At 45.9% G+C, this 15483-nt stretch overlaps 1 protein-coding gene across 10 annotated transcripts in view; it reads left to right on the plus strand.

Annotated features, from left to right (window-relative positions):
- The window catches only part of CEP104 (centrosomal protein 104), a 44110-nt gene that overhangs the window by 2689 nt on the left and 25938 nt on the right, over nucleotides 1-15483 (plus strand). For 5 of the 10 annotated variants that reach the window (XM_026457469.1, XM_026457467.1, XM_026457465.1 and 2 more), the window contains 6 exons: nucleotides 2936-3062; nucleotides 6602-6775; nucleotides 7759-7897; nucleotides 10038-10100; nucleotides 10407-10483; nucleotides 15215-15383. In XM_026457469.1, coding sequence (XP_026313254.1) covers nucleotides 2950-3062; nucleotides 6602-6775; nucleotides 7759-7897; nucleotides 10038-10100; nucleotides 10407-10483; nucleotides 15215-15383 — 735 coding nt within the window. In that variant the 5' untranslated portion in view covers nucleotides 2936-2949. Of the gene's footprint in view, nucleotides 1-436; nucleotides 1503-2935; nucleotides 3063-6601; nucleotides 6776-7758; nucleotides 7898-10037; nucleotides 10101-10406; nucleotides 10484-15214; nucleotides 15384-15483 lie in introns of those variants that run through there. The other 5 variants (XM_023215186.3, XM_023215189.3, XM_023215192.3 and 2 more) reach the window with 2 other exon arrangements.

Here is a 15483-nt window from a genome sequence, read left to right on the forward strand (position 1 = left end):
AGCCTCCGGAGTAGCTGGGACTACAGGCGCCCGCCACTTCGCCTGGCTAGTTTTTTGTATTTTTAGTAGAGAAGGGGTTTCACTGTGTTAGCCAGGATGGTCTCGATCTCCTGACCTCGTGATCCGCCCGTCTCGGCCTCCCAAAGTGCTGGGATTACAGGCTTGAGCCACCGCACCCGGCCCACAAGAGCTATTTTCAAGGTGGGATAGGGAGTGACAGGCCCTGCCCTTAAAGATGATATAAGGGACCTGGCATAGTGGCTCATACCTGTAATCCCAGCACTTTGGGAGGCCAAGGTGGGGAGATTGCTTGAGGCCAGGAGTTCGAGACCAGCCTGGCCAACATGGCAAAACCTCGTCTCTACTAAAATACCAAAAAAAAAAAAGTAAGACACACACAGGGGCACATGCCTGTAATCCCAGCTACTTGGGAGGCTGAACCACAAAAATCGCATGAACCGGGAGACAGAGGCTGCAGTGAGCCGAGATCACGCCACTGCGCTCCAGCCTGGGTGACAGAGTGAGACTCCGTCTCAGAAAAGGATAAAAAGATGATGAAAGGATTGGAGGGCTTCAGAGCTGAAGGGTATTAACTTGGAGCTTTGATTGTTTGGCTGGACTTCAGAATTCAGGACAAGAAGTGAGGGTCAGGGGAGAGTTGGCACATTGATCCGTAGATGGGGAGCCCACCAAGAGCTCTGGAGGTAGGACGTGGATGGAGATGACTAGAGCTGGGTCTGAAGTGCATTCACACAACAGGAGCTTAGGACTTGTCTGAGGGAGGTGCTCCAGGTGAAGACACCAGGCAGCTGCTGTCTAGAAAAGACAGTGGGATCAGAAGGAAGGGTAGGCCTGATAAGATCTGGCACACCGCTGGGTGGGGAGTGGATGAAGAGAGATGCTGTGGCCAAGGGAAAAGTACCTCTGGGCTCAGAGCCCGTGTGACCCGGAAGTGCTAGGTCACGAAGAAGGAGGAGTCATGGGCTGTGCGTTTGTGGCATAGGGAGCCGGGAGTGCAGGTGTGGCTGGGCAGCTAACAGTGGGTTAAATCACACTCATCCTTTCAAAATTCTTTTTTTGTTTGTTTGTCTTTTTAGAGACGGGGTCTCACTATCTTACCCAGGAGGCGGGTCTCGAGCTCCTGGGCTCAAGTGATCCTCCCACCTCAGCCTCCCAAAGTGCTGAGATTACCGGCATGAGCCACCACACCCAGCCCTATCCTGTTTTGGGGGGCTTTTTAAAAATTATTTTCTGGGTTGGTTTAGTTTTGCTTTTGTTTAATACACAGTAACGTCTTGCAGTGAACTTTGTGCAAAAAATAACTAGGATCTCAATGTCATTCTATTCTAGTGCTTTTGTTCATACATTCCAAGAAACATCAGCAATAATGCCAGCCAAGAATTACTATATTGAAGTTGTCCTCTTCAAATTCTCAATGAAAGTAAAAGAAAGATCTAGATCATGCATCAAGCATGTCACAATACGTAAAGTTTTACGTGGGGGTATGTTTATATGTTACCTCCTATTGGGAATTTCAATTAATAGTTTATCTTATCCCAGATAACTTCTAATGGAGTCTTCTAATGGAGTCTTCTTTATCCTAGTTTAGTGAGGAGCCTTTTTTGTTTTCCTGATGATTCAGACCTAACCCAAATTGGCTTACTTAGGAAGAATCTGACTGGCTTAGTAACTGAAAAGTAACCCAGAGTCCCTGAGCAAATTGGGCTCAATGTCCTGTGAGTCAGTCCCTCAGCCTGACTCTGCGTGAACGTTTTTGTACTTAATACGCCTGCCTGTCATTCCTGCTCTTCCTTGTGCTCATACGCATTCATTTCACAGTTGTTAGGCTAGTGCCTACGTTGCCTTTTTCCCCTTGTTGTTGTATCACTAATTAATGTACTGGTTCTATTCATTTCCTAACTAATAGAAATACATTTGTGTTTATGTTCTAGACAAAAACGATTTTTGCCATAACAAAATATAAACTAGATGGCTTAAAACAACAGAAATTCAGGCCGGGCGCGGTGGCTCAAGCCTTTAATCCCAGCACTTTGGGAGGCCGAGACGGGCGGATCACTAAGTCAGGAGATCGAGACCATCCTGGCTAACACGGTGAAACCCCATCTCTACTAAAAAATACAAAAAACTAGCCGGGCGAGGTGGCGGGCGCCTGTAGTCCCAGCTACTCGGGAGGCTGAGGCAGGAGAATGGCGGGAACCCGGGAAGCGGAGCTTGCAGTGAGCTGAGATGCGGCCACTGCACTCCAGCCTGGGCGACTGAGCAAGACTCCGTCTCAAAAAAGAAAAAAACAACAGAAATTCATTCTGGAGGCTGTGTGGGCAGGGCTGCACTCTCGCTCTGGAGGATGGGGGGATCCCTCCTGGCCTCTTCCTAGCCTTGGGCGCCTACTGGCCGCCCTCGCCTGTCCTCGGCCGTGCACGGCAGGCCCCCTCCCTCTTAGAGATGCCTCGCTCCGGTGCCTGCCTCTGTCGCCACATGGTGCTCTCCCTTTGTGTGGCTGCGTCTCTTCCCTTCTTCTTAAAAGTCACATTGGATTGGGCCCACCCCGAGGACCTCGTTTTAACTAGATCACACCTACAAAGACCCTATTTTCAAATAAGGTCACATTCACAGGTACCACAGGTGGAACTTTTATGTATCTTTTTGGGGAACACAATCCACACTAGTCAAACTTTTTGGACACATGTTTGGGAAAAGTCAAGATAACTTAAATGATACCTTAAACAGAGTCAGAAGTATCTATACAAAGTGTTTAACAAAAAAAAAAAATAGACTCTTTCAAAGAGATGGGAAAATTCTGAATACTTAGTGCATTATTGTGTGTATTAGCAAGGCATGAACTAACCCTTTAAATGTTCATGTGTTCGTGAATTCCTTTGTTTTAAAGAAATCTTTCCTGCTGTCTTATAAACAGCCCAAACGCGCAGAATGCCTCACAAGATTGGATTTGTCGTCGTCAGCTCATCTGGACACGAAGATGGCTTCAGTGCCCGGGAGCTCATGATCCACGCACCGACCGTCAGTGGGTGGCGGTCACCTAGGTGAGGGCTGGACAGAGCGGGGCTTGGGCTGAGAGTCTGCCTCGGGTCCCTGAGGAGGGTACAAGGGCTCCTTTCATTCGAAGCCTCAGATTTTACTATCACTCGGACATCAGGACCGAGGATGTCAGCGTGTGGCGCAATGTCAGGCATCTCTTTCTGTCTATATTTTTAAATAAAATGTGTTGACTCTCTTTCACTTACAACATTCACTCACACTCCCTGAAGAAAATGTGCAGATGGGGAGAAGGAAGAGAAATGAGGCCCTGTAACTGTCTAACTATATTCCCTGATCACACGCTGGGCTGCACATTCTCATTAAGTTTCTGTGCAGAGATGGCGCGTGCAGCTTTGTTTGCTTTTACAGTTGGGCTCCTGTGATGAAAGAGTGTGTGGCTAACTGCTTTTATGTGACACCAAGCTTTAACCAAAATAAGTGCTTTTATGTGACACCAAGCTTTAACCAAAATAACTGCTTTTATATGACACCAAGCTTTAACCAAAAGATTGTGTCTTTCACATTTCTCTTAAACACGCGTATACTTTTGTTAAAATGTTCAATTGGGCACAGTGGCTCCTGCCTGTAGCCCCAGCTACTCAGGATGCTGAGATAGGAGGATCCCTTGAGCCCAGAAGTCCAAGGCTGCCATGAGCTATGACAGTCACTGCACCCCAGCCTGAGCGACCGAGTAAGACTGTCTCAAAAAAAATGTTCATTAGATGAGCGTTTTGCTTGATTATTTTCCTAAAACATTTAAGTCTTTTTGCCTCTGCTGCTTTGGTCTTTACAGCTGAGCCCCTTCATGCACTCACTTGGCATCTGCCCTCTGCCCTCAGTCATGTGATGAAAAATCCACCTCCACCCCATCCCACCTCATCAGCTCTGTGCTCTTCATGACTTGCTTTCAAGCCTGAGAAGTTACTATTTATTCCTAACTCTTGAATGCGTAAATATGTATGGCATTTTAAATTCAATCATATAATTGTGTCTTGCTTTTATTCAGAAGACATGTTGCTGAAAATTGAATGTAAATCTCATTTAAAATGAAAACATATTTTCCTTTTGGATAAGACCCCCTATCCCTGCATTTCCCAGAAGTGAGTTCTGAATGAACTGAGAAACGAAGCAAGAGTCAAGCAGAAAGGGCCAGACGGCATCTTTGTCACCCGTGGAGCTGGGATTGCAGACGAGCCAGCATCCTGATACTGCCCTGGCCAGGGCCGATGCACTGCCCGTGCAGGCAGCATTAACAGGGTCCAACCTATGGCTGCAGGGCAGGAGGAGGAGCACACCCGCGGGGGCAGCCCAGCACTCCGCCCTCTCCTCCCAGACTCCCCGTGAGCCTGCTCATGCCTCTCCCAGGCAGCAGCATCCCCTCTGCAGAGGTCCTGTACGCTCACTGTACTTGTTCCGTGTTTATGTGGGGATTGAAGGTTCTCGAGTATACACCCAGCCACCCTTTTTGGTAATAGTTATAAAAACCACACCCATATGGTTCTCTTGTGCGTTGACATGGTATTGCTTTGAGGGCATCACTCACTCCAGTAACGTGCTTTCAGAGGATGTACCTAAGAAAAGGATCCCTGTGCCCTTGGTCACCACAGACTCCCACTGGGTTTGGCTCGGGGTCTCTTGACTTCCCTGAGGTCAGGCACATCGCAGAGAGACAAAGGAGGATACCCTGAAGCCTAGCCTCCCAATGGCAGGACAAGGCGCCCTGTTACCACAGGTCACAGAAAATGTGGGACCCTCTACATCAGAGCTCAGGGCATAGATTGATGCAGCTCCAGGAGAGACACTAAAGTGGGGTTAAAGAGATCCAGGGAGACCCCCAGTGCCATTCATGTGACCTCAGAATTCAGAGAGCCTAAACCCTTCAGAGCAAGACATTTTTCCAAGAAAGCATAAAGTTTGCACCAACCGTAGCCTCTGGGCATCCATTTTTTTTGGTTGTCAAATTATTTTTATTTTTAAAAATCTGTATCTGTCAATTTATCTTGAAAAGATAAATATATACTAGCCTTTTTAACTGTGAGGTTTCTTTTTATGTTCAGCTTGAAAGGTATTTTTGATTCATCTATAAACTGTTGATCAGCTGCATTTGAGTAGCTAAATCATAGGCCCGTTTTGGAAGGATTTTTAGAAGTACAATCCTACATCACTCAATCATGGGGACATTCTGAGAAATGCATCATCAGTCGATTTCATCAAACACCTGGAGTGCCCTCAAACCCAGGTGGTACAGCCTACTCTACACACCTAGGCTCTGTGGCATAGCCTATTGCTCCCGGTCTGCAAACCTGTACAGCACGTGACTGTGCTGAACACGGTAGTGAGTATAACACAGTAGGTATCTGTATATCTAGAAATAGAAAAGCTAAGTCAAAATACAGTGTTGTCATCTTATGGGACCACTGTCTCACGCAGTGCATGACTGTAAACAACTTCAAAGCTTTGCTGGTTGTCTTGCTTTTCTTTAAATAGTTTTGGAGTTTTGTTTTTTTTATAACTTTTTAAATAATAGATTACTTATTGTCCTTATGTTCAGATAATCTCACCACAAATGATAATTTATGTGCCCTGCATTTAAAAGCAGTAGCTATCTACAGCAGCACTTTACTGACGTGAAAGACGAAAGAATCTCATTTCAAAGTTGCTCAGTTTCCCAGCTGCCTTCCTGCCCCAAATGTGCCTCTCTTGAGCCTTTGCATTTTTGGAAGCGATGTGGGGTCTTTGCTGACTGCTGTGATTCTCTACCCAATTCCTAGTTTTTTAATACGTTATGTCACTTTTGGGCTGGGCACAGTGGCTCACTCCTGTAATCACAGCACTTTGGGAGGCCGAGGGGGGAGGATCCCCTGAGCCCAGGAGTTCAAGACCAGCCTGGGCAAAGTTTTAGCCAGGCACAGTGGCACACGCCTGTGGTCCCAGCTCCTCAGGAGGCTGAGGTAGGAGGGTCACTTGAGCCCAGGAGATCAAAGATGCAGTGAGCCATAATCACACCACCGCAGCCTGGGGGACAGAGCGAGACCTTGTCTAAAAAAAAAAAAAGTTATGTCACTCTTGAGCAAAGTTAGAAGCTCCAGCACGGGCCATAGCATAGGCTTCTCTCCCTAGACCACTATGCATGAATGGCAGGCACTCCTTCAATTTTGAAACCTTGGGGCCCTTAAGCATTTGAGTTCCCGTGGAAGATCCTTTGGCTCCATCCTGCCCACTAGTGCCACCTCATAAGATTGATTTATCTTATGAAAAACTTCAGATTTCATGTCAGACCATTTACTAGCTACCAAGAGTATGATTCCTATAGGGTTACAGGCAGCTCAAGTCAAATTTTTAATCCCAAGCTTCAGCTCCAACATGAAAAGCTCGAGAGAATGGGAATCATGTCGCAGGCAACTTTGTACCATCAGTACCTACAGACTGTCCAGTTCAATGTGGGTGTGTGGTTAATGCTTCTTACCTGCAAGAATGAGATGCTGGCATCTAGAAACCTTCTGGAGGAATTGTTCAGAAAAAATTAAAATGTGTTTGCTTTCAGATTTTGCCAATTTCCACAAGAAATTGTCCTTCAAATGGTGGAGAGATGTCGAATAAGGAAACTACAGTTACTTGCTCACCAGTATATGATTTCAAGTAAAATTGAGTTCTACATTAGTGAAAGCTTACCTGAATATTTTGCACCCTATCAAGCAGAGCGATTTCGAAGACTCGGGTAAGAATGAAATATAAATGTATAATGGCGACTTTTAGACTAACTACTTGAAAGCTCTTTTTTTTTTTTTTTTTTGAGACGGAGTCTCACTCTGTCGCCCAGGCTGGAGTGCAGTGGTACAGTCTTGATGCACTGCAACCTCCGCCTCCAGGATTCACGACATTCTCCTGCCTCAGCCTCTGGAGTGGCTGGGACTACAGGCGCCCGCCACCACGCCCGGCTAATTTTTTGTGTTTCTAGTTGAGACAGGGTTTCACTGTGTTAGCCAGGATGGTCTTGATCTCCTGACCTTGTGATCCACCCGCCTTGGCCTCCCAAAGTGCTGGGATTACAGGCGTGAGCCACTGCGCCAGGCCCTGGAAGCTCTTAAAAATGAATTGCCCCTTAACTTTTGGTCCTATGTTATATACTTCTATTTGGTTCAAGAGTACATAATTTCTTAACACCTGCCTCTTATTTAATATGCTTAAAAAGCAGCATTATAATTTCTATGAATTCTGCTATTCAACTCTACTTTTCAGATGTAGAAATTTTCTTAAGGATACTAATTAGATGACCAATCTGGCCAACATGGTGAACTGTGTCTCTACTAAAAATACAAAAATTAGCCGGGCATGGTGGCGAGTACCTGTAATCCCAGGTACTTGCGAGGCTGAGGCGGGAGAATTGCTTGAACCCGGGAGACAGAGGTTGGAATGAGCCAAGATGGCACCACTGCGCTCCAGCCTAGGTGACAGAACAAGACTCCGTCTCAAAAAAAAACAAGAACACTAATTAGAATTTGAGTTCTAGGGGGTTTTCCTAGGTTTTTCATTCTAGACTTAGCTTTTATTCAAACCTATTGATCCTGCATAGGGGTAGTCTAGCTTTAAAAAATAAAACAATAAAAATAAGCCTCTTGAGTTCAATCAGAGCAAGGGGCAGTTTTATTGAACAGCACATTTTCAAATCAGCGTATTCTTCAGTTGTGTTTTGTTTTTCAGCTACGTGTCTCTCTGTGATAACGAAAAGACAGGTTGCAAGGCCCGGGAACTAAAATCAGTTTATGTGGATGCAGTAGGACAATTTCTTAAACTGATTTTTCACCAAAACCATGCCAACAAATACAACATATATAATCAGGTAAGATGCATGCAGCTTCGCCTTTGATCCTGCCCCTACCTTCTTTGTGGGATTATGTGGTCACATATCTTTTCTTAGATGCATTTTCAAGATGATGTTATAAGAGAGAATCTCTTCTGGGAAACTGCTGAGCTCTCTGAGCTGTGCTGTCTGATCCAGCAGCCTCTGGGCACACGTGGCCAGTGCCTACCACGAACTGGCCTAGTGCCCAGAGCTGCTGCCAGCATCACCAGACAGTGGGCTTCAGAGATTCAGTACAAAAGGAGAATGCAAAACAGTTCATGAGAACTTTTATGTCAGTTGTATGTGATGAAATGATAATATTTTGGATATGTTGTGTTAACCTATATTATTAAAGTTAATTGCATTTTTTAATTTTTTAATGTGCCTACTTAATAACACATGTGGCTTACATCCTATTTGTGTAGGACAGCACAGTTCTAAATAAACCCTCCCAACGTGCACGAGGTAAATCCCCTGGTAAAAATTGCGGACACATTAATGTTGTATGTAATCCAGAATCTCTCCAGCTCCAATCCGCTAATTCTTCATCTCTTCCTTCCTCCCTCCCTTTCTTTCTTTTTCTCACATGGTTAGTGTAGTAGAAATCAGTTGTGTCCAAAGCAGTCTTGTTAATTAGCACAAGTATTTACAACTCTCCCTGCCCCCTCCAAGAGGAATGCAAGCACCCAGCAAATCAAATCTCTAGACCAAGCGGGTGAGCTGGACCAGAGTGCAAAGGTCCAGTTAAGCTGCCTGGCGCCTTCAGCATGACACGCCAGGAAGCCAGAAGAATGATTCTTTTTTTTTTTTTTTTTTTTTTGAGATGGAGTCTCGCTCTGTCGCCCAAACTGAAGTGCAGTGGCCGGATCTCAGCTCACTGCAAGCTCCGCCTTTCAGGTTTATGCCATTCTCCTGCCTCAGCCTCCCGAGTAGCTGGGACTACAGGTGCCCGCCACCTCGCCTGGCTAGTTTTTTTGTAATTTTTAGTAGAGACGGAGTTTCACCGGGTTAGCCAGGATGGTCTCGATCTCCTGACCTCGTGATCCGCCCGTCTCAGCCTCCCAAAGTGCTGGGATTACAGGCTTGAGCCACCGCGCCTGGCCGAAGAATGATTCTTAACCCTCTTCCTTCCTCTCCCCACCTGCATGTGTTTACCAGCAATGACCTGGTTAAGTAGTTGGTCTACAGCAGTTGGGGGTGCGCGATGGAAAAGTGACTCCCCACCTCAGGTGAGACTCACCGACTTGGATATTCTGAGCTATGTTAACTTTTCATCGTCTAAGTTCCCAAGATCCTTCAAAGATGAGCTGTGAGCTCCATACTGAATCTCAAGTGGATGTCTTTTTTTTTCTTTTTCTTTTTCTTTTTCTTTTTTCTTTTTTTTTTGAGACAGAGTTTCACTCTTGTTGCCCAGGCTGGAGTGCAACGGCGCAATCTCAGTTCACTGCAACTTCTGCCTCCCGGCTTCAAACGATTCTCCTGCCTCAGCCTCCCAAGTAGCTGGGATTACAGGGATGCCCACCACCACACCCGGCTAATTTGGTATTTTTAGTAGATACGGGGTTTCTCCATGTTGGCCAGGCTGGTCTCGAACTTCCGACCTCAGGTGACCCTGCCGTCTCAGCCTCCCAAAGTGGTGAGATTACAGGCGTGAGCCACCGCCCCCAGCTAGAACATCCTTTAAATGGTTAAAATAACCATTTGGTTAAGCATTAGAATACTAACTTACATAATTTATTTAAAATTCTTTGTTAATTATTAAAAGTTCTTTACATTAGCATAACATTTTAACAATTAATACACTTTGATATACATCATCCCATTTGATAACAGTATAGGTCAGTTTGTTATAAAGGAGTTAAGTCCTGCCTGGGCAACATGGTGAAATCCTATCTCTGTAAACAAACACAAAAATTAGCAGGGCATAGTGGTTCACACCTATAGTCTCAGTTACTTGGGTGGCTAAGGTGGGGGAATCGCTTGAGCCTGGGAGGTCGAGGCTGCAGTAAGCCATGAGCACACCACTGCACTCCAGCCTGGGTGACAGAGGAGACCCTGTCTCAAAATATGTAAATAAAGGGGTTAAGTCATTTCAAACACTGTATATTTAATTTCTGTTAATTTAACACTTTCTTAGGTTGCTTTGGTTGCCATAAATATCATTGGAGACCCTGCAGATTTCAGTGATGAAAGCAATACTGTAAGTTTGGAAAGTTTTAATTCCTAAGGAAGTAAATGTATTTCTAACTGGAGGGGTTCGTTTATTTTCACCCAAAAAAAAGTATCATTTTTATAATCTGCATAAAATTGACTAGTGAATAACTTTCAGATGATTTTTAGGAGCTATAGCATATTAAACTTTTCTTTAACAGTTTTAGCTGTCCCTCCGAAAGATGAGGATCACTGAACCTTGCTGACAGCTTTATATGAAATAAATCTTGTAGTTGAGGTTTTGTGCTGTTCCTCTTTCTCTCTGAGACACTAAGCAGATGTTTTGCTCCCAAAGGCCTCTCGAGAGAAGTTGATTGACCACTACCTTGGGCACAACAGCGAGGACCCTGCTCTAGAAGGAACTTACGCCAGGTAAGTCCTGCTCCCCAGCAATGAACTTCTGTTACTTTCCTCAGAATCGTGAAAGGGTCAGTCATTTCCAAAGGATTAAGGACTTGGAGCCTCTAAATTCAGTTTAGAGCTGGATAAGCCACTGATTGGATTGTCTGAACATCACATAAAGATTAAGGTCACTGTTTTATTTAGCACACCTTCATTTATTCCCCCCCGCCTTTTTTTTTTCTTGAGACAGAATTTCACTCTTGTTACCCAGGCTGGAGTGCAATGGTGCCATCTCGGCTCACTATAACTTCTACCTCCTGGGTTCAGGCACTTCTCCTGCCTCAGTCTCCCGAGTGGCTGGGATTACAGGTGCCCGCCACCATACCCAGGCTAATTTTTTGTATTTTTAGCAGAGATGGGGTTTAACCATGTTGGCCAGGCTGGTCTCGAACTCCTGACCTCAGGTGATCCACCCGCCTCAGCCTCCCAAAGTGCTGGGATTACAGACGTGAGCACCGTGCCCGGCCACACACCTTCATTTACTACCCGGCAGAGACTACGTCCTTTCTTGTGTTCAGATGTTACTAGAAGTTTCCTAAAATGCATTTAAACAAAGATCTGTCAGCCATCCTTTGATATTTTATCAGCACAAGCAAATTCATGGTAAAAATCAAAGATATGAATTGACCCAGGTTATCAGTTCTACAGACATCACCTTACGGCCTCTTCAAAAGTTTAGAGGAGTGAACACTATGTATCACATAGGTTTTTAACAACACAATTTTTACCAGTCCCTCTCTACCCATTAAAAATATTTTTTCTCACTGCTAAGTTTAGCTAAAAAAAAAAAAGAAAGAAAGAAAAAAGGATATGGGAAAAGTTCTTCATGTTAACAATTGTAGGCTGGGTGTGGTGGCTAACGCCTGTAATCTCACCACTTTGGGAGGTCAAGGCAGGAGGACTGCTTGAGATCAGGAGTTTGAAACCAGCCTGGGTAACATGGCAAAACCCCATGTCTACTAAAAATACAAAAATTAGCTGGGCCTAGTGGCACGTGCTTGTAGTCTCAACTACTCAGGAAACTGAGGCAGGAAGATCGCTTGAGCCGAGATCATGCCACTGTATTCCAGCCTGGGTGACAGTGAAACCCTGTCTCAAAAAAAAAAAGTATACATATTTTTCTGCTGCTGTTGCCGCTTCCTCTTTTTTTTTTAGCAGTGTAAGGACCGGGGGTGAGTCCACCTTTGGAGCGCTAAAGGGCCCCACTGCGCCGTCCTCGGTCACCCTGTCTGTCCTGGGCACCTCTTAGGGACGGTGGCTCCCTTGCCACCTGCCTGCTGTGGATGACAACGAGGGGACTCCATTCCAGAGGTGCTGGTCTAAAGAAAAGAAAGGAAGGGCTGGCATAGTTGCTGCATTGAGAAAAAAGAGGAATTGAAATGTTTTTTAGGCCAGGCGTGGTGGTGCACATCTGTAATCCCAGCACTTTGGGAGGCCGAGGTGGGCGGATCACTTGAGGTCAGGAATTCAAGACCAGCCTGGCCAACATGGTAAAACTCCTTCTCTACTAAAAACACGAAAATTAGCTGAGTATGGTGGCACACACCTGTAGTCCCAGCTACTCCGGAGGCTGAGGCAGGAGAATCCCTTAAACCTGAGAGGTGGAGGTTGTAGTGAGCCAAGGTCATGCCACTGTACTACAGCCTGGGGGACAGAGCAAGACTCTATCTCAAAAAAAAAAAAAAAAAGTTTTTAAAAATAAAGAGGAATCCCAAATAATCCTTGGTTCTTCTCTGACAGCAGCTTCCCAATAAAGATCAACTTCTTTTTTTTTTTTTTTTTTGAGACAGAGTCTCGCTCTGTAGCCCAGGCTGGAGTGCAGTGGCCGGATCTCAGCTCACTGCAAGCTCCGCCTCCCGGGTTTACGCCATTCTCCTGCCTCAGCCTCCCGAGTAGCTGGGACTACAGGCGCCCGCCACCTCGCCCGGCTAGTTGTTTTGTATTTTTTAGTAGAGACAGGGTTTCACCAGGTTAGCCAGGATGGTCTCGATCTCCTGACCTCGTGATCCGCCCGTCTTGGCCTCCCAAAGTGCTGGGATTACAGGCTTGAGCCACCGCGCCCGGCCAACTTCTTAAACTTTAATAGAAATTTCAAATGTGTCCGCCACGTTTGGTGTAATTTCACTTTTACCTGCATACAGACTGCTCGCATAAAGTGATTAATTCTTGATCCAGGCTTTTCTATTTGTACACAGCGTGGATCAGATTTTCTCTGCAGTTGCTCAGGAGCCGTGTGCGATTTGCTGAGTGTGCCCTGGTGGACAGTGAGCCTTCCCTCCTGCAGAGGCTGCCCAGCCTCCCCACAGGCCTGGTGCAGACCAGAGCTGTCACAGACACTTGTGAGTGTGGAGTGCTTAGAGAGTAGAGGCTATTCATGTAATGTCTATTAAAAAAAAACACCAGCCTCTCAGTCTCTCCCTCAGATGCCTCCTTTGCCTAATAGAAGAATCACAGTACTCTTCCCATCCTTCAAGCTGGGGATTGGAAGCACTGTGGGGAAGGAGCGCTGAGAGTGAATGGCTGCCTCCCTCCTGCCAGCCTCTCACAAGGACCGCGGCTGGGACTCTGCCCTTACTGAAGCAAGTGCAGCAGGGCAGGAACAACCAAACTGATTAAGTCTTTAGTGTCTCAGTATCTCCAATAAAGCTACTTTCTGTCATTTTGATTTAGACTTTAAATCTCTTGCCTTAATCCAATCAGCCGGGTGGGATGGCAGGCTGTGGTTTGCCTGTCCTGTCCCGGAGTTTTATGAAGGCTAAGTGCAAGGGCTGGGAAAAGCTGTGTGACTGGCATGAGCGGGCCTGTGCTGGACGTGGAATCCGGTCATTGCCACTGGGGGTTCTCTACCAAAGTGGGTAGATGGCACCCCACGCTGCTGCTGAATCAACAGGAGCTGGGACTGGGTGCCACAGGACATGATGTTTGCTTTGAAGGATTTTTACAATCAAATGAAGTCTTTGTGTTCATCTCTGGGATAGCAAGGCAATGTGACTTAGAGTGTCATATGTGTTACACTAAAAATAGTTAATGTGATCTTGTAGACACCCCAAAATGTTTCGCTTTTTAGTCACCCCTGGGATTAGATACAGTTCAGAGCTGCTGGTGCCGTCCCAGCCACCAGCCTGTGGTGCTGCTCTGAGCAAAGTACCATGACCTCAAGGGTGGGGAGATGCCAGCGGGGACTGTGAGTGCTTAAAGGAGGCCTATTCCCATGCCCCACTGGAATTCATTATAGTACAGATTCACCAACTACACTTTTATGACGAATGTTTTCCTTAAAACGTACCTGTCTCAAAGGCTGTTCAAGTCACCGTAAGCAGCTGGCTTGTTTAATGGGGTTGACACAGCAGCTGGGACACTTCAATCCTCGTCGTCTAGTAAGGTTTTGTTGCTTGGTGAGACTCGCTTTATTGTTTACGTTCTAGACCCTACATAGAGCTCGAAGGGAGGAATCGAGGTCATATTTAATCAGAGATGAGTTATTCAGGTGACTACAAAAGGTCGCTTATTTCTGAAGGAATGTTTTTGATCTCCTCTGGGACATGGTGGTTGGCACCATACAGCTTAACCCTTTGAGTAAAACCTCAGTGGTGGCAATTCTTAACCTATCATGTTCATCAAAAATACTGTGATGTTGGCCGGGTACAGTGGCTCACACCTGTAATCTCAGCACTTTGGGAGTCCGAGATGGGTGGGTCACCTGATGTCAGGAGTTCGAGACCAACCTGGCTAACATGGCGAAATTCCATCTCTATTAAAAATACAAAAAATTAGCCAGGCATGGTGGCGCACACCTGTAGTCCCAGCTATTTGGGAGTCTGGGGCATGAGAATAGATTGAACCCAGGAGGCAGAGGTTGCAGTGAGCCCAAGATCATGCCACTGCACTCCAGCCTGGTCAACAGAACAGGACTCTGTCTCAAAGAAAAAAATACAGGCTGGGTGCAGTGGCTCACGCCTGTAATCCCAGCACTTCGGGAGGCTGAGACTGGTGGATCACTTGAGGTCAGGAGTTTGAGACCAGCCTGGCCAACATGATGAAAATCTGTCTCTACTAAAAATACAAAAATTAGCCAGGTGTGGTGGCACACACCTGTAATCCTAGCTACTCAGGAGGCTGAGGCAGGAGAATCGCCTGAACCCGGGAGATGGAGGTTGCAGTGAGCCGAGATTGCACCACTGCACTCCAGCCTAAGCAACAAAGTGAGACTCTGCCTCCAAAAGAAAGAAAATAAAGAAAAAAATACTGTGGTGTTATAAAATAGGGTGCCTGGACTCCATCTTGGGCCCGTTAGTCACATTTCTTAGGGTGGGACCCGGTCATCTATTTGTTTTTAGTCTCATTTTTGTTTTTCTCCTTGTTCTGCAGTTGATTCATATTCACCATCCTATTCCCAGGGCCCATAACGAGGCGGGGCCCAAAGTCTGCACTCTGAGCGAATGCACTGAAGGCTTAGATGCCCTGAAGTGCAGTTTGGTTCATGGTCAAGAGCATGAGCTTTGGAGTCAGAAAGGCCTGCTTGCAATTAGGAGCTCTGTGACCTGAGGCCCGTTACTTCTCTGAGACCCATTTTCTCCTGCAGGAAATGCTCTGTGAACCCTGATGGGGCCGGTAGGGAGGGGCATTTTCTCAACTGTGCATCTTCAGAGCAGAACTCCTAGGGCTTGACACTCTCTCTAAAATATGCATTTCTTCCCTTAGGAGATCTGACTATATTTCTCCGCTAGATGACTTAGCTTTTGATATGTACCAAGATCCAGAAGTTGCACAGATTATACGAAAATTAGATGAAAGAAAACGGGAAGCCGTTCAAAAGGAACGCTATGATTATGCCAAGAAACTAAAACAAGCTATTGCTGATTTGCAGAAGGTATGGCTTTGGAGAAAACAGTTCCTAATTTATGCCTGTAATAGGTTTTATGTATACTTAGAATAACTACATGGTAAAAGAAACCGGTTACTAAAAGCTG

This window comes from Piliocolobus tephrosceles, chromosome 1, assembly GCF_002776525.5.
Source record: "Piliocolobus tephrosceles isolate RC106 chromosome 1, ASM277652v3, whole genome shotgun sequence".
Classification (NCBI taxonomy): domain Eukaryota; kingdom Metazoa; phylum Chordata; class Mammalia; order Primates; family Cercopithecidae; genus Piliocolobus; species Piliocolobus tephrosceles.